General features: G+C 31.0%; 1 protein-coding gene across 5 annotated transcripts in view; it reads left to right on the forward strand.

Annotated features, from left to right (window-relative positions):
- The window catches only part of LOC117110186 (ankyrin repeat and fibronectin type-III domain-containing protein 1-like), a 93,621-nt gene that overhangs the window by 66,551 nt on the left and 3,975 nt on the right, over nt 1-23,095 (forward strand). For 4 of the 5 annotated variants that reach the window (XM_033252806.1, XM_033252805.1, XM_033252807.1 and 1 more), the window contains 12 exons: nt 8,918-9,036; nt 13,139-13,284; nt 13,863-14,092; nt 15,103-15,285; nt 16,183-16,304; nt 17,580-17,658; nt 17,924-18,037; nt 19,551-19,739; nt 20,189-20,302; nt 20,938-21,173; nt 21,530-21,742; nt 22,200-22,319. In XM_033252806.1, coding sequence (XP_033108697.1) covers nt 8,918-9,036; nt 13,139-13,284; nt 13,863-14,092; nt 15,103-15,285; nt 16,183-16,304; nt 17,580-17,658; nt 17,924-18,037; nt 19,551-19,739; nt 20,189-20,302; nt 20,938-21,173; nt 21,530-21,742; nt 22,200-22,319 — 1,865 coding nt within the window. Of the gene's footprint in view, nt 1-2,399; nt 2,750-8,917; nt 9,037-13,138; nt 13,285-13,862; nt 14,093-15,102; nt 15,286-16,182; nt 16,305-17,579; nt 17,659-17,923; nt 18,038-19,550; nt 19,740-20,188; nt 20,303-20,937; nt 21,174-21,529; nt 21,743-22,199; nt 22,320-23,095 lie in introns of those variants that run through there. The other variant, XM_033252808.1, reaches the window with a different exon arrangement.

The raw sequence follows: 23,095 nt of genomic DNA on the forward strand, positions 1-23,095 counted from the left end.
GGCGCTATACAAGTTACAAGTAACAAGTACTGCCGCTGGTTCAAGCTTACCTATAGGTCTGCTGGCTCAGTATTCACATTTGTCTCCTGTGGACTATATTGAACCAGTACATCTTTCGAGATGAGTAGGGGGTTACCCTAGCATACCTGTCTGCCTCACAACCCCTATCATTTGTAGACTAGAAGGTACTTTCTTCCTATTTCTCATTTTAAAATACAAAAGTTATGTTCAATTAAATTACTTTATTACATAATATTTATAAGTTATCCAAATCATAGGTTCTTATACTATAAAATATTTCATATTTATGCAATATAATAAATTTAAATATGTGCAACGAATAGATTAAGGTTATTTAAATGAGGAAATAGTAATCAGCTTTACTTAAATATGAAATTTATATTAATATTATCAAAAGATAAGATAATGATAGATAGATAGCCAGTAGTAATCTTTAAATTAATAAGCTTAACAATTTTCAATCTTAAAATAAAATTTATATATAACCAAGGTTATGTTTTGACGTTGGTTGCTAATGACTATAATTAACAGGCAGCTTCCAGTACTGTTTTGATTATAATCGTATGGGAAACTTACCCATGAAAATAATATTTTAAACTTGCTTATACTGTTCCAATAATTAATTTTAGCTCCAATGAGGAGTTCTAGAAACAATTGGCTGATTGATTAATAGATCCTTTTACCTCTACTGCTTCTATTATACTGTTCTCATCAGAGCTTTCAAGGTTACGAGAGCTTGTTTCCAAATTAATTGTCAAGACTAGAAATTTGAGACTAGGTATCACAACAAGTCTGCCAGAAGAAGTTTTCTACCCTCTAAGATATTATGCTTTATAGTTTTTTTTTTTAAATGATACTTTTTTTACGCGTTTTTCTTCTTTCGCTATATTTTTGTCCAGCTGTACTACAGACAGGTTTGCTTGTGCCAGGCACAGTGGCTCTCTCTTTCATCGAAACCGTCCTTCATCAGTCAAGCACTCTCTATTAACAACTTCCTATGTTTTAGGTATATATTGTTGGAGATGAAGTTTATGCTTGTAATTAATCATGCACTGTGCATATTGACGTCAATATTTTACTCAAGTTAATAGAAGTAGGATGAGTGAGGTTAAGAAAATTTGTTTTCAAGACTATAAGACTTTAATAAGCAACATTGTCTTTTCACTGATTTATTTTTAATTTTTTTTACATAGTCTTTAAAAGAGGAAAAAACTTTTTACATAGTCTCTTATCGCATAATGAAAGATGTTAAACGTAATTCTGACTCTGCTATTCCATTTCGTGGAGCTTTTATCACTTCTTAAATTTGATAAAACTTTGATTAAAGATTATATTATAATAATAATAATAATAATTAGAATAATAATAATAATAATTATTAGTAGGATGAGTGAGGTTAAGAAAATTTGTTTTCAAGACTATAAGACTTAAGCAACATTGTCTTTTCACTGATTTATTTTTTATTTTTTTTACATAGTCTTTAAAAGAGGAAAAAACTTTTTACATAGTCTCTCATCGCATAATGAATGATGTTAAACGTAATTCTGACTCTGCTATTCCATTTCGTGGAGCTTTTATCACTTCTTAAATTTGATAAAACTTTGATTAAAGATTATATTATAATAATAATAATAATAATAATAATAATAATAATAATAATAATAATAATAATAATGATAATTTATTAGGAACTACACTTTTCCATCAGTGGCAAACTTCTCAATAGACGGTGCGTCCAAAAACAATACAGTAATTAAAATAGCCAGCTAACAGTACCTGTTAAACTGAAGCCAAAGAAAGCAACCAATGTATCCCTTTAAAGCTAATAGCAGATGTGATTTGATGAAGTCTTTTATTAATTAGGAAGCAGAGTTATGTCGTCATTATGTTAATGATAATCAATTAGTAAATTGATTAAATCTTTGCTCAAAGTTATCCTTGTTAATTACCAACTTAATAGTACATATTTTCTATTAAAACTTATTTTAATACCAAGTTTAATCTTATAATTATTAGTGAGCCTTAGAAAATAGAAACAATAAAATTTAATCGTACGCATAACAGTAATGAAACATACGTAAAGATTGTGACTTTAGAAACACTAAAGTATATGTATTATATAAATATTGTTTTATTTAACACTATATCTGTCTCTTATACACATCTGCGCAGTTGGAACGGATATCTCACATCAATACCAGACTAGTGACTTAACATTATGTCAGTATGTACATATTAATATAAACCTACTATTAATGAATGCTCCAGTGGCTTTGACTTCAGTTCTGCCTTCGTCATAATGAGATAGCTTGCACACCATACTGAATCCTGATTCATTATTTTTCCCATTTTACAATATGAGAAGAAGCCAATTGGTGTTTATCAAGTACGATCAGCGTGTGATGTGTCAGAAAGGAATCTGACGGTCACCTTGTCACACGTGTTAATCCAAGTTATCTGCACTGTTTTCATTCAGACTTCGAGGTTTACTTAAAGTGGGATTTATTCCTTCCTGAGAAGACACAAGTTTAGACTTTAACAAACCTTAACTAATTGGTTTATGAATGGCACTAGTTAGCAGGCAGTTTAAAACCAGTCGTAAGACATCTGACTTTTAAATTTTTAAACAAACTCATCATGAAAGAGGTAGCGCAAGAACGATGGCTAATTGCACTCAAGAAAATAATCCGAAGAAATAGAGTGTTGTTTAGAAAGGATTTTCAATTAGGTAAGCAAGGAAATTGTTTATGTTTGTTTATGGGTTGTAAGGATTCTTTTCATATTCTTGTAGAGCATGCTTATGTGTGATTCTAAATCCCATGCCATTATGATAATGTATGTTAGTTTATGTTCAATTTAGTTTCGAATCTACACTATACTTTATTTTTTTAAATAAGAACCAGTAAAAATTCACCATGCTCAGTGTTATTATTCATTTGCCGATTTCAGGCTCAAATTGTACTTATTTTGTTCTTACTTTTCAAATATAGAAAATTATTCTTGTACAGCGATATATTACTACTGTGAGGGTATTACATAGTCACTTGCTGTAGAGTACAGATAAGATTTGTTGGTTTTTCAATTTTTGTTTTTTAAAAATCTCATTTGACATTTTTACATCAGCCTAATAATCTGTTCTTATTTTAGTCTTAATTTTAGACAAATTTCAACCTCAGTGTTCTTATAGAAAAGAGAGTATAGATCAAATACGATTCATTTGTTTTGGTGAATTTAATAAAATTGTACAGTAAAGTCATCTAACGTTAATATTATAATTTTTTAAAAGAGTGATATATAGATTATTTTTGTAGATTTTTCTGATTTGTGAATAATGTATAAACAAATATTTTGGATGAGTCTCAACATTTTTTATATCCAAAATAAAAAAAATCAACAAACATATACTTTGGAAGGAGATGAATTTTATTCAACTTAATAATTTAGTAATTAAGTATTAGGTTTAAAAATTGTCCCAAAAGTATTTAAGTGATAGTGTCTAGATGAAGTCTGATTGTATAGGAATATTAGGATAATAACAGACTAAAAACATGGTCCTTCTTAGTGAATATTTTCCACTCTTCAAACATTTAGGACTAGAAATCTGTCCACTTAATTTAAAAAATAATGCTAGTTTCTGTGCAAATTTTCCAGAAAATAATGAGACATACTCTTAAAGGTAGGAGAACAACCCATAATTTGCAGTGCCATTGTGCTGAAATACTTGTACTGCAACAGTCTATTTGTAGTTCATAGTTACAATTTTGTGCACTTATACTTTAATAATTAATAATAAAAAATTCTTTATGTGTGGTAATAATCATTTGGCAAAACGTACGCAATCTTTGTAGGAGCAAGTAATAGAAGCGTGTCCCAAGTGTTCGGCAACTTGCGGGCGTCTTCCGTAAATCAAGAAGCTTACCAACCAGCATTATAAACTTCCGGAATATAACCCATCTCCCACCAATTCACGACATTTGCATGTTTCTACTAACCAGGGAGCTTAAGTTTGTGTTCCATACGTGTTTAATCCAATGACCGGAGTAAGGATAGTGCAAGCGCTTAACAATTTGCGCTATTTAAATCTACCATTATTATTATTATTATTATTATTATTGTTATTATTATTATTATTAAATAAAACATCACATTAGTAAAAAGGAATTAACAAAAAAAAAATTTTTTTATCTTAAATAAACATTTAACTAATATATATTTTGTTAATGTATACAATCTTGAGCAAATGGACAAAATTAAATAGCCGAAAAAAAATAGCAGAGCTATAAAGGTGATCCCATTTCTGATAACATAAATTAAAAAATAATCAGTAGTTTTAGATTGAGCTAAATCTGCTTGTAAATCTGTCCAAATCTTATTATTTATTTCTTCTAATAAATCAAAATGCTTTTTTTTTTCACAGAAACCATGATTGTCAGAACTCTTTTACCATTTAAAATTTTAATAATTGTTAATAATAAAAATTGATTTTTGTGAAGAGAAATTTAAAAGTCTTATACAAGATGCATTAACCAATAAAACGTTCTCATGTAAGAAAATAAATTGGTGGATTATTTTTGTTATGCACAATTATAGCGTAATTATGTGGTTACCTGCCCAACAGGCACTTGCTGCAATATATGACAAAAAAAAAGAGTAACAAAAGCATTAGTTGAAGCATTATATCCTGTACGTCAACTAATAAAACATTTTGTGTTTGCAATATTTCATTAATTTCCTTACTACAGTAGGCAGGTGTTTCATGACGGCATTTTCAAATTTTATGTTATTCAAAAACTGCCTTGTAAATTTTGGTTTTTTTTTATATGCTTACGTGGTTGTCTCTTTATATCTCTCTCTACTGCTAAGCAGTATTAGTCTTGATCATATTGAGCTTGTGTATGTTCACTGCCTAGCCTAGATTCTCATCGAACTTTATGAACAGTTACTTTAGAATGCCATATCTTGAAATATGACAAGACATTTTAGTGTAAATATTTATTCCAACATGGATAAAGTAATCTACTGGAGTGTGTACACAAACTATGTTGAGTATCTAGATTAGGATTAGTTTTAAGTCATGTGATTTCAGAGCCCAGTCACACTGTATTATATCAGCCCATGGTCGCCTTAACTACGGCCGACTCAAAACAACTGTTCCCTTTGCGGTTTAGTATTTTTAGTCCGCTCAGGGTCGCACTGTGAATGTTCACACTTCCTCCTTTGAAATGTTATGGTATAAGATGTCAAAATTGACTGCTATCATAGCGACTCTGGCAACCTAGCTTCAGTTATGAAGATGAGTCGGCCCAGGTCCAACAATGCAGGACCTGATTCAACTTACCAATTTACGGTTGGCTTTGTGCCGGCTTAAAATTTATTGATTAACTATTAAGTGCCGTGTGCTACATAATTACTTATGGCTAGACAAAACTTTGTTCCGAGCAGTAGGGTCCTTTCAGCATTCTTGGACATTTATTTTGGTTCCATGAGCTTAAAAATTGTAAAATTCAAGTCAATATATAATGTAGTGCCAAATTTAATTTTATTAATATACATTTAAAAATTTGAATGAAAAAACATTTTCCCTGTCAATAATAGACCTTTCCGGAGTGTCAATCAAACTTAACAACTGACTAATCAGAACAGTGCTAGGGATACGCGTGCGTCTTACAAACACACGTGTTGTCCCACAAACGCACGTGTTCGCGTATGTTTTAACACTGTCGTCTTGTGGGACCTTAGCAACAATATCCAAGGGGCGGGGCTTAGCGGAAAGGTCCATTAGTGGACAGTTCAATAATACCGTATTCTTTAAACCCTTTTGCTATTTAATAGATTTATATTTAATTGTATTTTGCTGTGTTTCCTCTGTTGATAGTTTTCTGTATTGTGCTGTGTATAGTCTGAACTTAGTAGAAATATTAGGTTGTTGTTTATAAGTTGCCTGTAGCAATTGGCCAGATATAAGTCATTGCAGTTCAATGATCTTCCAAGATTACATTTCCTGATTTGGTCATTAATGTGAACATACTGTAGACTCTGTCTATTATACACATCTAGATGTGTATAAGAGACAGGCTATAAAGGTGATCCCATTTCTGATAACATAAATTAAAAAATAATCAGTAGTTTTAGATTGAGCTAAATCTGCTTGTAAATCTGTCCAAATCTTATTATTTATTTCTTCTAATAAATCAAAATGCTTTTTTTTTTCACAGAAACCATGATTGTCAGAACTCTTTTACCATTTAAAATTTTAATAATTGTTAATAATAAAAATTGATTTTTGTGAAGAGAAATTTAAAAGTCTTATACAAGATGCATTAACCAATAAAACGTTCTCATGTAAGAAAATAAATTTTTTGGTTCCATGAGCTTAGAAATTGTAAAATTCATGTCAATATATTGTAGTGCCAAATTTAATTTTATTAACATACATTTAAAAATTTGAATGAAAAAACATTTTCCCTGTCAATAATTAGTAGACAGTTCAATAATACCGTATTCTTTAAACCCTTTTGCTATTTAATAGATCTATATTTAATTGTATTTTTGCTGTGTTTCCTCTGTTGATAGTTTTCTGTATTGTGCTGTTTATAGTCTGAACTTAGTAGAAATATTAGGTTGTTGTTTATAAGTTGCCTGTAGCAATTGGCCAGATATAAGTCATTGCAGTTCAATGATCTTCCAAGATTACATTTCCTGATTTGGTCATTAATGTGAACATACTGTAGACTACAGTACAGTAATCTTTATATCTCGAAAAGTGTTAGTTGTGATTGTATATATCACTTGCTTATTATGGTTGGCTTAACAACAATAACTTGTACTTTTACTAGGTTTGCAGTATCCTTTGCATGAACCTTGTAATGAGGAAATTTTAATTCTTCTTGCATATGACATACATCATCAAACTATATTTCTCCGGGTTTTTTTTTATTATTTCAATTATTTAGTATTATTTAATTATTTTTTATTATTTCTAATTTTCGATTTTTTTTAAAAATTAATTAATTAATTAATTAATTTATAAATAGTATTTACAGAGCATAGGGTAGTGGAAGTCAGGCATTACAAGGACAGGTGTAACCTAGCCAGCCAGTTTGTAGTAGCATGTCTTCACTGACTTCACCATAGTACCATTATAGCTTTTACTAGACTGAATATTGATCAGTTTGTCGAAGTATATTGAGTGTCATCAATTGGAAATTACAAAAAATGGTGCCATAACCGTAAAATATATTCTGATATTGTTTGGTCCCTCAGTTTGTAAAAGTTCATCTCTGGTCCCCTCACCTATTCCCAGATCTCCTACTGTGAGTGTATATTAGTGTAAATGCGCTTTACTGACGTTTGCAATATTATAATTACATTGAACGGATTATTTGCCAATAGAATTTGTCATTATCATCTTTTTAAAGATGATTATTATGATGAAGGTATATGGTAAATGTCTTTCTGATTCATAAAAATCGTTACAGTTTATAATATTCTCGTATATCAGTTGGAATACTACTTTCTGACTAATCGAGTAGGAATGTAAAATTTAGACACATCTTTCCGGATTATTAGTGTTTAAAGGCCAGGAGATTACGTTATTGATCAATAATGTTTTTCAAACAACACTACCATGGAAATTAATAAGTGCATTACAAACATTCTAAACAATAATCTCTTGAGAGGTTCCATTTTTAATTAAATGCAATGAACTTCACCCTTTTTTTCAAAAAGTGATATATGAATAAGGTTGCACATCTCTTATTTTGTTATCAACAATTTTTTCATTTATAATTCAAAATCTGCAACAGCAGGGGTGTGTGAACTGTGTTCCTTGATGTACACAAGATAAGTACCGCGTTCACATGTCTTGGGTCGCTCGCAAGCGAACGATCGGCTCGCGAGCCGTGCCTTCATGTGAACAACCGCTCAAGAGCGGTTTTTGTCGTGGGTGACCCACGACAAGCCGCTCGCGAGCGGCTCTCGATCCAGCTCGCTCTTGATCCATGTGAACAGCCGGTTGCGAGCGGGTCGCCAGCGAGCTGTGACCTCTTTTGTGTGAAAGCCAATCAGATACAAGCATCTCCTCGGGGTCAAAGTAATGGAGAAAAGTGTGACTCCACGTTTCCTGGTTACCGGTTTCGCTGGGCTAAACAAACCTTGATCGTCCATTTTTTTTTTTTTGTTTCGCAGTGCACTGAGTTTTGTAGTACAGTATTTGATATCGCTATTTCCGTAAATTACATTGTATAATCCAGTTTTATTTTGGGAAAACACTAATACTAAATAATCTATTTACCATATATCGTAAGTGCATCTTCATTTCGAATCATAAGTTACAAAAATTATCATTTTAATATCTTCCGGAGCGTAGGTTTAGGGGACGTTGGTACACCGCCGATACGTACGTCATATCACTTAATTGTGTGTAGAAAAAATGTACGAGACGATATCCACGAGTAATATTACTTTTAAGTTAGTTGTTATGTAGTTAAGTAACTTTCAAGTCTACATAAATGGTAAATAGTGTACCACGCCATTCGTAACTCTACTTCAGCCAACGTCATGAACTTGTTTGTAAATAAAATATATTTTTTTTTACACTTTCAAAATACAGCACAGTAAATGCAAATGCTATTTTCACAAACATTATACATAGGCCTACACTATACCTGTATTAACGTCTACAGTTCAGCAGTTGTGAGATACAGTGAGTTAAAATTGTTTGATATTGGGATGTGGCGATTAACATTTATGAAAACGTCAATCCTAAGTTTTAAAATAAAAATAAGCACATTACCCCTGTACTGACATTTCTTATTTTTGAAGTTGATAAATGGCATTGATATTGCTTGATTGGGTCAAGTGAGAACAACAATGTTCATTTTTATTTCCATTTCAGGAGCAGCATGGAGAGTTGAAGATGAAGAGACCAGTATTCCTGCACCAATGCCCAGCCTCGAGGACACACCATTTAGCAAGTCGTCTTCACAACTCTACTACCCAAACACATCAACAGCAGTAAGTACAACATTATCTTAAACCTATTTAGCATCTGTATTTGACTCATGAGGCTTGCATTCTCAAAATAGCGTCAGTGTCCAAAACAAAAATTATTTTTTAAAAATAATAATATTAATGTTCTCCACATTACTGAGCTTTAAAATGATGGGTCATTGCAATGGACTTACTATTGACAAAGTTATGTGTAAAAGTATTACTGTTTAGCTTCTCTGTAGTAATGTATACAAAATACTGCCACAATCTTTATGCTAATTACTCAGAATAACAATTAGCAACAGTACGCTAGTTTTGGAAGGGCAAGCCTCATATGGTTTCCACCATACGTTGACCAAAGTTTCAGAAATGGCCTATTCTTCTAACTTGGTGCAGGTCCTATTGTTGTTTTTATTATTATAGACATTTTATCACCATTTAGGCTATATTACTATTTATTGAAGTTTGACTTTGAACAAGAGGAAGAATGTCTGTGTCGATTTTGTCAATGATTTCCAGCTCCAGTATTTCCAGTATTCGTTCTATTGTCCTTTCACAATTCTGTATTAAGTTGTTTTTTAACAACCCGACTACTTCTCCCCAATTGGTGGGAAAATTTTTGTGTGAGAAGATAATTTCCTATTGTGTAGTTAGGTGGGAAAAATGTATAGAGATATCCAAGCATGCTTTTGTTATTACAAAAAGAAAACTGGTAAGATTTCGATATCATAAACCTTTGTATGAACCCACATTGTTTTGAAATAGTAGTGGGTCTTACAGCAAGTGTATCAAGATTTGAGCATACTGTATCAAGATTTGAAGATTTGAGCGTGTGGATCTGAACATGTGACTGTGATTATGGTCAATACTATGAGGAATCATAATCATTCATCCCCAGTCAAAACACATATTTTCTTAATAACAAATGATGTCACAAATATCTTGCCTGTTGGGTACGATTACAATAACAAACACCAATACCGCTTTTCTAAAGTAATGACGTTATTGAGGGTTTTTTTCTAAGTAATAAAGAGATTTGTAGATTCAGCTGAATACATTTAATTTAATACACTTCACTAAAAAGACTTTTGACAGACCAGGAAGGTTATGTATATTTCTTTCTGATTATACAGTATAACTAAGAATTTCACCATTCCTTTACTACACTGTTAAGCATTCACCAATGAAATTTTATTTTTCTTTTCTCCGTCTAGATGTTTTTGACAAAACTATTTGCTAAATAAGAAAACAAATTTTTGTTTTAATGTTTTTCCGCCCTCCTCTGATAAATTTGTGATAAAAGGTATAAAAATGTCTTGCCTTATTATTGAGTATGACGACTCACTGCCACTAGCAGGGATGAGTGGTCTGGGATCATTGAGGTTTAGGCCCTTGTGAGCCTTCTCTTTGTCAATCAACACTATGAGAATGTATTATGTTTTAAATAACTTTACTTGTGCTTGTGCAGCCATGACCAAAATTCTGTTTACTGTTCCTACCGATATGTGGAAATACAGTATGGCCGATCAGGAACGATTCACTAATTAATGTATTTTTACACAGAATTTTACAATCTGTTGCCATTTTATTTTGGTATCTGATCAAAAATGTCAGGATACAATTTGGAAAATCACCAATAATAATCTTTGTATAAAACTCCGGCGCACTGCATAGGTTTGATTGGTTGGAATGCCCAAAGGCTTTTGTGACTAATTCAGTGTATTCAACACATATTGTCAGGTAAATTATTATAATACGTCAGACAACAAATCACAGTGTGCATAATTTTACGTAAACAAAACTTTCGGAACTTTGAGGTCAATGAAGATGTGTATAAGAGACAGTCTTAAACCTATTTAGCATCTGTATTTGACTCATGAGGCTTGCATCATTTGTGGAATTAACAATTATTTTCCCCCATTAGTCTACTTGTTAAGTTTAATCACCTTAGTCTTAATTTTAATTGTATTATTATCACTGCATCAGTGAACAATGCCAAATAGTAATCTTAGATTAAAATATAATTACATAAAATGGATGTTATGAAACACATTCCCAAATTCAATTGAATTCAAAATATAGTAGTAAGCTTATATATATACTTTTGTAAACTTAATCTACTATGAATATTTTTGTACTGTTTTCAATATTTTTGAATGTTTTTATTGTGAATTTCATCGATTTTATAGTGATTTTATATTGTATTACTCTATGCTCCCTGTTATTGGTGTTCTCGCTGTTGGGGGTGAAACGAAATATTTTAAAATTTCAGTACAAAAATATTCATAGTAGATTAAGTTTACAAAAGTATATATATAAGCTTACTACTATATTTTGAATTCAATTGAATTTGGTAGTGTGTTTCATAACATCCATTTTATGTAATTATATTTTAATTTAATTAAGATTACTATTTGGCATTGTTCACTGATGCAGTGATAATAATACAATTAAAATTAAGACTAAGGTGATTAAACTTAACAAGTAGACTAATGGGGGAAAATAATTGTTAATTCCACAAATGATGTATTACTGAAACAACATAGTGATAATAAAATTCCCTGATAGATTACAGTAATGTACATATTTCTTTACTGCCATCCCTGGTGGATTATTAATCTACCCAGGTGGCCACATTTCGAGGAACTCATTTCTAAGAAGTTGTTTTCAAACCATATAATTATTTATTGTCTGTGACATTTCTGATTTCCCAAGTGGTTTATATAAGGATATCATTGAAACAAATTGTTCCCATCATAGATTATCATAAATCAAGCTGATACAGTCTTGTTGATCTTTCCCAATTTATTATACGCTATTTCATCATTGCCGCAAGGTGATCAGAATCTATGTCATTTAAATCTATATCAATATTGTTGATAGGAGTGTTGTTTTGCCTACCTGACATGTTCTCGTACCGAATACTCAGTTCGTTCCCAAATACTTACGAGTGATTCGGGTGGGAATCGAACCCAAGACCTCCAGATAACTAGCCTTCCACCATAACCACTGACTACTGAGCTTCTGCTTAGTTACTAGTGTTGAATTCAATCCCCAATATTGTTGATTTTAAGTTGTTTTTTGCTCTAATATTTCTGATTGATGAAAGAAAAATCAGGTTTAGTGAATTGTAATAACAAACAGATTAATTGAATACTGTAAGTTATTATTTAGATTATTTAAAATAACTCTTCTGCGGTCCTGTCTTCTCTATTTAAACGCTTAATTAAGATGAGGGTGAATATCTTTCAGATCACTGTTTTGTGTGATTGCCTGAAGGGCTAGTGCTGTGCCACACCACACTTGAGTGTGAAGGAAGTCACTTTCAATCATATTCAGAATTTCCTGAAAGTCCCAGTGACCTGGTTGTAGTAGAAGACCTGAGTTTCTCTCGTGGTTAGGGTGATTTGTTTCACTCTGGTTTTAAACATATATTTCCCCCATTACCGTAATGTTAGATTCTACCCTTATATTTAATTATATTTAATTATCTTTTATTTATCTTATTTTTTATCCTTATATTTATTTATCATAATATTAACTGTTAATGTAGATTATTATAACTTATTGATTTTTGATTTTTTTTTTTTATAATTCTGGATAAATTTAGTTTATTTTTATTTTACATTGAACTTGGTTTGAAAAGTCATTGTGAAAGAAATTAAATTGGTTGATATGGGAAAAAAAACAAATTAAGCACAATAGACTGTAATGATTGAAATTAGGCACACCCAAGTTTAGCAACAGCCAAATAAAGAGGATGTAATTAGCATTAAAGGTTGTTTTAAATTGATTAATAGAATGTTACTTAATCATGCTGATGAACATGACATCATGTGGTTAGATCACTTTTGGGTTTTTTTTTAACCAAAAAGGAAATGAGGGTATTTTTTTCTTAATTTGATTAAATTTCCACATAAAAAGGAAAGTGATATAAAATTGACGTCTAATATGTTAGCATGTTCATTGAGAATTTTTGCCAGAAGTAGCTTATTACGCCTTTCAGTCAATCGATTAATAGAAAGTCTCCACAACGAACAAGAGGAAATAGAACATAAATTGGATCGGCATGACGGTATGTGTATGTGACGGTAACCTAACCGCATGAGTCTGTTCCTTCTTTCAGGCGTGTGATGGTGACAAGAAGGTAAGAGGCAACGGTGGATCTAGCAGCTTTTCTAAACTCGCGAGACGACTCAGTCAAAAAGGTGAAAGACGAAACACTATCGTGGAACATACAACACCTATTGCAAGGAAACCTGCAATTGACAAGTACGTAATATATATTTTATATACTATAGAATAATTTTTCTTTAGTATAACAAAAACATAGGATATAAAAGCTGTAATTTGGTGGTAGAAGTGCCGGCTTTCAAATTCTAAAATCTTAGTTCAAATCCTGTAAACATTTCAGGATTTATTCTAAATCCAAATTAATTTGGATTTGTATTACTGATTGTAAAATATTTTTTCCATTTGAAAAATACTTAGTATCAAATAAGACACATAATAGATACATTTTAATCAACTGAGTTGCTAGACTGAAAAAGTAATGGCTTCACAAGTGATGGATAGTCTACATTTACTTAATTATGTTTATCTACATTAATTTTGCTTTAGAGTAAATCATATAATAATGTTATCTCTGTTTAAAAAGCAAAAATAATAAACGGTTAATTAAAATTAAGCCTAAAATTTTAATTTAGAGGAGCAGTGTGGTATTGAACTTACTTATGAAAACAATAGTTTGACAATTTGTATGTACTCGTGCATTCAAATATTTTTCTGATAATTTTGAATTTCCCCTAAACTATACTCAAGTTGAGTGAGCTTCGTTTATTTTTCATCAGATCTGAAATCCGTAAAGCTCATAGTCTTGAAAGCCTGCATCCGGAAACAACAGAAGAAGATCAGGTGAACTCGGCGATTCCAGCTTCACCATCTTTGCAGAACCGCTTACAGCGTACCTTATCCAGCAAGAAAAGGGGATCTAGCAGCTCGGAGTCTGACGGCTCAGGAAGTAAAGTAGAGAAAGATAAAAATCGTCGCACATCAAAAGCTAATTTTAGTGACATTACCGGTGAGGAATATATCTGTGACCGACATTTCTTGATGACACATTTTGACTGTTGTATGCCCATATATAATCATGATGTGCCTATATATGGTCATGATGTGATGTCATCATGACCATATTTAGGCATGTGACATGTTTGTCAAATATAATATGATATTCTGGGTAGGGCTTTAGATGACCCCTAGTTTTTTGTACTGATTTCTAAGCCTACTAATTATTATTACATATAATATATATCGCTATGCCTAAAGGCAACGCAACATTTTTCTTTTCTTTGCATTATTAGGCTTAAACAAATTCAGATTAGTAGGCCACAGTGATTGGACAAAATTTTATGTTGACAAAATTTAGAATTTGCAATAATAGAATATAATACAATAATCTAGAATTTAAGAAAGGTTATAAAGTACTTAAACCAAAGCTTAAAGTACTTGATGTGGTTCACCTCAACAGGTTTGTCATTGTCCACATCAACAACAGACTCAAAGACTGCATAAAAATGTAACGATGATGAATATTATTTTTATCCATATTGTAAATGAAAGAAATTGCAAAGCATCCTATTTTTCTTAAGTAATTTAATTCCTTTTTTTTTTTGCATTAAATTACTGACTCTTAACCACAGCACTTGTAGGGCTTTGAGGATAAAGTAACTCATTCACATATCCTTTTGAATAAATTACAGTAACAACTTGTTTACCAACATTTTTTTTCTAATACAATTTTTATGGATTTTCCTTATTTTCATCATCATAATTGTCTTCTATGGCTAGACATGATACTCTATTATATTTTTTTAAATATATTGTTCCACAACAGAATTTGTGCTTGATGACTCGGCAAACTAGAATAACAATACCAATATTTCTGTTTCTTTTTTATAACTTTTTGTTCATATTTCATGCTTGAAAGTACCACTGGTGGGAACTGAACGGTTGCAATAGGGTTATTAATAAGTCTTACTCATTAATATTGATAGTCATTTATTTATTTAATTTAAAAAATATTTTCAGCACTTTTTGATGCAGTTCATAATCAAGAAGTAGACAGAGCGAAATATATCCTAGATTGCAATGGTTTAGATATCAATGCTGTTAACTCTGATGATTTCACACCATTGGATGTTGCGATTATGGTACATAACACAGCAATGGCTAAGTTACTACTTGCCTTCGGTGCTAGAGAAAACCCAAAATGTGAGTTCATAATAATTCTGCAGATGTTTATTAATATAAAAACCATACTTAATTGAATAAATTTATTTTTGAGGGTTTTTGAGGGATGTTTATATGAAGGAGGCATTTATTAAATTATTTATTTATTTTTTTTTTTATTAATTTATTTATTTTTTGAGTGTAAAATGGAGATGTTTATTAATATAAAAACCATATTTAATTGAATACATTTATTTTTGAGGGTTTTAGAGGGATGTTTATATGAAGGAGGCATTTATTTATTTTATTTTATTTTTGAGTGTAAAATGGATACGTATATACTTAAATAAACACCCTTAATTTAATTGTATATTTGGAACTAAAAAACATAATTACTGTCAAAATGTGATTCATAACCAGATTAGAAAAACTAATTCTTCTGGAGTAGAACATTAAAATAATGTGTTGAGAATGGTGTTGCTTCCATGGCGTTTATTCGATGGAGGTATTTATGAATATTAAATGGACAAAATTAAAATTAAAATCATTAAAAAAAATTTTTTTGGTTTAATAATGTTAAATATAACCAAAAGAAAAATTAAGATAAATGAAGTCTCTGCTTGATTATTTCAATATATCCAAGATAATTTATATGTAAAGCATTAGTAAAATTTTCCATAGATGTACTGTATAAAATCCTTCAGTGTATTTTGATATTGAAATGGATCAGTGATTGTGATTGAGATTATTTAATTGTTCTGATTTCATAGCCATATCATAGGCAATAAAATAGGCCTACAGCTGTTTTGCTCATTTTAAAATTATATCTTCACCTAGATATGTCTTTTTATTTTGTCGTTCTGGATTCATGTTTCCTCAAATCTTATTTCTTTTATTGATATGTCAACATGAACTGTAGAACATTTGTTATTTGTTCAGATTTACACAAAGATGCACGTGCCTCAAAACTTAACACCCTCATTAACGAAGCAGAAAGACAAGTCCAAGAGCTGACTTCACGTGCTGTCAACAACACCGGCTCAAGTCAGTCTGTTAATAAGGTTAGTAGATTCAAGATTTCATTTATTGTCCAAATTGGAAATACAAGGCAGCAAACAATTCATTGCAAGGTTAACAAAATATATAAAATATCTATCAAAATTATTGAACATATGACTATAACACATAATTAAATAATAATAATAAAGAGCAAACATGTTAGAAGTAGGAATAGTAGCTTTTATTTGGTATTCAAGCTTCTATATATATCTAGCGGTTTATTAAAAGTGTGAATGATATTTAAATGTGGGTTCCAGATTTAAAATTTCTATTAAAATAAACTGTAATGGTAATGTGTTCTAAACTTGATGTTACAAGAACAAGATTTCCAGAATAGGTTCATAATCACAAATGATGGCTTAATTCAAGTTGTGTATTGATAAAGCATAAAGAATTATGTAATTGGTGGAGCATTTAGGGAATTATGTAATTGGTGAAGCATAGGGAATTATTTAATTAATGAAGCATAGGGAATTATGTAATTGGTGGAGCATTTAGGGAATTATGTAATTGGTGAAGCATAGGGAATTATTTAATTAATGAAGCATAGGGAATTTTGTAATTGGTGAAGCATAGTGAATTATGTAATTAATGAAGCATAGGGAATTTTGTAATTGGTGAAGCATATAGGGAATTATGTAATTGGTGAAGCATAGGGAATTATGTAATTAATGAAGCATAGGGAATTTTGTAATTGGTGAAGCATTTAGGGAATTATGTAATTGGTGAAGCAGATAGGGAATTATGTAATTAATGAAGCATAGGGAATTATGTAATTAATGAAGCATAGGGAATTATGTAATTGGTAAAGCATAGTGAATTATGTAATTAATGAAGCATAGGGAATTTTGTAATTGGTGAAGCATATAGGGAATTATGTAATTATTGAAGCACATAGGGAATTATGTAATTGGTGAAGCATAGGGAATTATGTAATTTTTGGAGCATAGGGAATTATGTAATTAATGAAGCATAGGGAATTTTGTAATTGGTGAAGCATATAGGGAATTATGTAATTGGTGAAGCATACTGACAAGTACAAACAGCTCATATTTTGATAAAAATGAGAGATGAATCTACATCTCATTTTGGTATTTTCACCTTTCCCCAGGTAGAGTAGTAATCTGTTTATGCACACATATGGAAGGCAGGCCAACTAAGCTATATTATTATAGACATGTAGTACTACCCAGCATAGCTTTTTGGCCATCCTTCACTTTTGATAAATCCCTGTATATTATACATTATCTATTCATGGTGTGTTTCTCTTCGTCAAGGAAACGGATAAGAGGCTAAGGGATTGGGAATGGAAACATCGACTGTTCCGACGAATGAAAGCAACATTTGAACATGCAAGTAAGTTACATAAAGTTTCAGAAAAATAACACTAGTAGTGAGGTGTAATAATTCCAAAAGAGGAAAAAGTGTTAAAATGAACAGATAGGCTATACTGTATTTATTTAACAATTGACTTAACAATAAATTTTAAAAAGATCGATTAAATAGTGTTTATGTTCTTTCGTTTTTTTAATTAATATTTTTAATGTAAATATGATATAGTACTATTTTTATATTGTTATTATTAATGTTACTGTTAACATTCCTTTTTCTTTATTTACAGGACCTCCTGAACCTCCACAAAATGTAAATATTAGTGTCACTAGCAGCTCTTCCATATCTGTTCAGTTTGATGAGCCAAGCAATAACAATCTAGGAGTTATAACACGATACAAAAGTAAGAAATATTTCATTCTTTCCTTTTATACAAAACATTTTAAAATCACTACTATGTATTGTATCTCTTTCCTCACTTGAAACTGAAATTGTGTACAAAGAATTACTTAATTTATAGGCATAGGATCCATGTATATAAGTACTTATATACTCGCTACATTTAATACTACTGTTAATTTGACAGCAAATTCCATTGGGATTCTACTTAGCTGGATAATTTTACTTACCACGTAGCTTAGGTATGTAGTTTGATTTTATGTTTAAGGACAGCATAAACAAGTTTAAAAGTCAATTTTTATTTCCTTCATTTACAAAGTACTTCCATCAAAAATATCTGGGAATGAAGAATATGGCAATAAAATTTTATTGAGGAAATAAAAGTAAATGAGAAAAAGTATTTGAGTGCGCATTTAGACCGTGTGATATGAGGCTGCCAACCCAAAACCTGCGTACTGTCGCCAATTTTTAAACAGAGTAATTAGCATAAGAATGTGTCAGTATTGTATACTTTAGTACAGAGAAGCTGTAATACTTTTACTCATAACTTTGGCAAATAGTAAGTGTATTCCATTAAATGACCCATCATTTTAAAGCTTATAATGTGGGCAATAAGATATTAAAAAGTCAATTTTTATTTTTTAATCACTGATGCTGGTTTTGGGATGGATTTGGCGACGATACATAGCAAAAATAGTGATGTGGTGAAAACAATTTTATTTTTATTTCATGTTGTTCAAGACCACCTTTATTCTTTTATACTTCTTTTACCATCTTTTTTGTACATTTAACTCAAAGCAAGCTTTATATAGGAACTTTAGGCAAGTACTCAGTCAGACAGAAGCTCCTAGTTTAGTGGATTTATTTTTTTTCTACAGTGTTGGAAGTCGAGGAAGGGTACTACGCATTTTTTTTAATGTAATTCATTAATATTAAATCGTACAAGCCATCTAATTGAGATAAGATTAGTCAATGATTTTACTGAAAATGTGAAGACAAAACAATATTCAAGAACCTTGTTATATTATGTATTTGTTACTAACTTTTGCTTTATTTCTATAATGTTCTTTTTTCTGTTACATATTTATTTTTCGCCTTGAGTTGATTAATTTAACTTTCAAATTTGTGATTGATTTGTTCGATTATCACTCATTAGTCAGATATAATAGAAGTAAAGTATTTTCTCAACCTTACTATATGTTTTAGACCAGGCTATTCCAAGTTATGGTGAAATGAAAGGATAAAATCTATGGTTGGATAATCAATTTGAAGTGTGTATCAGGTGGCTTCAAACTGACAGATACGTGCCATCAATGAAATCACAATCGTCTGTCAGTTATGACAGGAGTGGTACTAACCAACCATGGATATTATAATAATGTTTATTGTAAATTTGTGACCAACGAAATTTCCTGTTATATGATGATGCAAGTTTGCGCAGGTCAATATTGATCCTGTTTGGTTTTTAAATTGATAAAAATTTTTGTATTAAAATATATTTTTTGTCTTTTTTTTAGTTGAATGGAGTGTTCAAGAAGACTTCAGCCAGTGTTCTGGTGAACATATACTATACAACAACACAAATCTAAGTTACAAGATACAGGGTCTGGTGGCTGGTAAACGGTATTTTGTCCGGGTGTCAGCATTCAATTTGAAAGGGTTTGGTATCCCGCAGCTTGCTACACCACCGTTCGCAATTCCATCATGTAAGTTTTAATCTGTTTATAATAGCAATAATGGTATGATAGTCGTCGTCGGCTTTTCCTTGTTTTCGGGAAATTTTTTTTTAATTGTAATTCCTCATATGTGTTGATGCCTCTAGCAATGTATTTGTTGTGGAACAATTCTCCCATTTCCGTTTTCCCTCTTCAAAATGTTCAGCACCGCTTTTAATAATGTGACGCCGCAATATGATAACATCGATGATGAAAGTATACGGACACAACATTTCACTAAGTCTAATGTGAAAAAAGACTTAGTTTAGTATTTTTCAAAGGCATGTCAGGACAGTCATTTTTTATTTTAACCCACTTGGTGGAACTAAATTGCTGCCATTATTGGATGGGGGTTGTGTGTCCACTTCCTCTCCCCCAGCTGACACCCATGAAATGCTATCATTTCCATAGTAATTAATTTTGATTTGTTATATTCCTAGGTTGGCGAGATAGAGATGGAAGGAAATCAAGAACTAGTGGGCAGATGAAAGTTCTTGAAGACTTATTTAAAGAAGTGAAGGATGCAAGGCTTCCACATTCAGTCGAGTTAAAAAGTATGTAATCTAACATACAGGTCTCCCTCCAATTAAAAACCACTTTTGTTACCAGGGTTTCCATGGTCTATAGCAGTTTTGGTCTCTGAATTAGAATAATAAAAATAAAAGACATTTGTTGTTATGGGACCACAGAAATGTGCTCTTTAATTAGAGGGTTTTTCAACTAGAATGAGACCTGTAATTTACATAATATATAATTCTATTATATCATATGCTATAATAAATAATGATTACGGTATGCATTTTGTATTTTAATAGTGCACTCTATTTTTAAATAATGATATATAAATTTATATTTGCCAATTATTCCTATATTTATACTTTTGTAATTTTATATTTTAAGATTCAAGATTTCATTTATTGTCATAGAACAAGCAAAGTACATGAAATTTGCTTTCCAGAGTGAGGAATACACAAAAATATACATACATTCAGTCACACAATTCAGCATATATATGCTGAAATGAAATGTTGTTTTTTTTTGTGTGTGTGTGATTTTTTTTTTTGCTATATAAATATACCCAAATATATACATTTGAATCTTACATTTGAAAAATTTTCAACAAATGACAATTATATAAACAGTTTTATTTATTGTATTAATGAATGTTGTATGATGATTTCTTGTGCAGCTAATTCACCAAAATCTTCCCCAAACCAAGTTCGCAAAACAATGAAGAAAAGCATAAAGAACTTCTTCCAGTTTGCGCCTAAATTCCACAAGTTGCTGAAACGTGCTGTGTATGTGTGCACGCTGCTGTACAGCGAAGATAAGGTACTAGTCACAACCGAAGATCACCTGCCAATCGTTGAGGTCGATGATAATTACCCTAGCAACATGTATCAGGATTTCCTGTGGTTTATGAAGGTGATTAATGCACAGTTACTTCATAATACATAATACAGTAATAATAATAATAATAATAATAATAATAATAATAATAATAATAATAATAATAATAATAATGTATAGGTTTTTAATAAAACACCCTATAATAATCTCTCAGAGCTCCACACACAAAAATGAACAAATAAAAACAAAAAAAATGACGTATTAAATATTAAAAAGATGCCTCTCAACGTTTTTCATCGTTTTCATAATTTTTCAGTCATTAGCCCTTTATTTTTATTATTTTACTTAATTTATTTTTTTTAAATTTTTTTTTATCCACTTTATTTAGACTGTATAGTGTTTATAAATATATTATATTCTTTCAAAAACAGGTTGCTTGTACATGGGAAGATGTGGACGTATTAAGGGGGGATCTTGAGAAGGCTCTGTCCACTTCACCTAGCCTAATGTTTCGCAATAAACTACTCCAAGCCGTGGCTCTGATGCAGACGACGCTTGGAATCCAGGACCTAGGCCAGGTGTACTACGAGCCGATACGTGACGATAATGGCAGCACTATTTTTGTTCTTGTTAAGCATATAAAGGTACGGTTCCCAAAACAACTGAAATGTATTTCTTGAAATTATTAGCAAATTGTTTAAAATAAAGTTTTTAGATTGAATCTAGACAGCAGTATCGCTAATAAAATTTAACTGGAATAAGTGACGTGCAGTTAAAACATTGTCACTGGTATTACATAATGTTGTTAGGGTTTTGAAGCAACGCAATTTAAATACCATATAGCAAGTACAGTTGAACACCGCCATTGGGACACCACTATTAAGGGAACAAAAGGACACCTTTTTGGCCACAAAACAAAAGAAACAAAGTAACACTACGAACGACCAAAATTTAGGGGATACCCCTATTAAAGGGACACTATTTCTGGTTCCAAAAATATTCCCTTAATAGGGTTTCTACTGAATCAGAATAATGCCGTCATTCTTACTGGTTGGTAGTTTATTTTTCCAATTACTATGTAGTTATTGTGATATCTTACAGGACTCACGGAGTGTGCAATCAGCTAGTTTAAAGTGGCTGAATCTTGGACGTGTCCAGAAACGGCGCTCGGTCTGCTTTGAAAATCCCACAGCCTCTGAAATACTGCTCTCATCCATTCCAGTAAGTATGCACTTCATTGTATTCCACATTCACTGCCCTTCATGTTTGTTATGCTGTACATAAGCATTTGGCTGTATTTTACGTATGAAGGAAACGAGAAGCCTAGGCCTACCTCATTTCAATCGATTGAAAGGTACATTAATCATTTATCGATCATGACATGATTTCCATTATAATGTTCAGTGCCAACCTTGAAAGGTCACTCTTTACATTATTGAATTCGTTTATCTTTTGTTCAGTATGTTTTTTTTTTATATGCTTGAAATTTCCCTTCAGTACTTTTAATATGCATCAATAATATATTCCTCGAATTGTAAAGTCTAAATAATAGTGTGACTAATATGATTACAGTTTCAGTTATAAATATGTATATGTATAGCCAAAATTTTATATTTAAATAAAATAATAATGCCAATCCATAGTACAAATGATGCCTCTAAATTACTTTGAAAAATCATTGAAGTATATTTAAGTGTTTCCAATGTTAATGGTTTTTTATTATGTACTTATTGTATAATGTTTAAATTTTTGTAGCCATTTCTGATTAGCAGCAGACAGTTGAAAAATAAATTGATCAAAAATTCAGTCTGGCTTTCATGTATTTTATCCATCTTCTATAACCTGATACTGTGCGGTCTGTTGTGCGATGAATTTCTAATAATGATAATACATGTGTAACAGTTCCCTCAGGTGCAAGTCAAGACATTACTTCATATAGATTACATCATTATTCATTAAATCCCTTCTAGTGTATGCTGATAATAGTTAATTCATTA

The sequence above is a fragment of the Anneissia japonica genome, unplaced genomic scaffold, assembly GCF_011630105.1.
Source record: "Anneissia japonica isolate Jap-2015-1 unplaced genomic scaffold, ASM1163010v1 scaffold284697_len431725_cov185, whole genome shotgun sequence".
NCBI lineage: Eukaryota > Metazoa > Echinodermata > Crinoidea > Comatulida > Comatulidae > Anneissia > Anneissia japonica.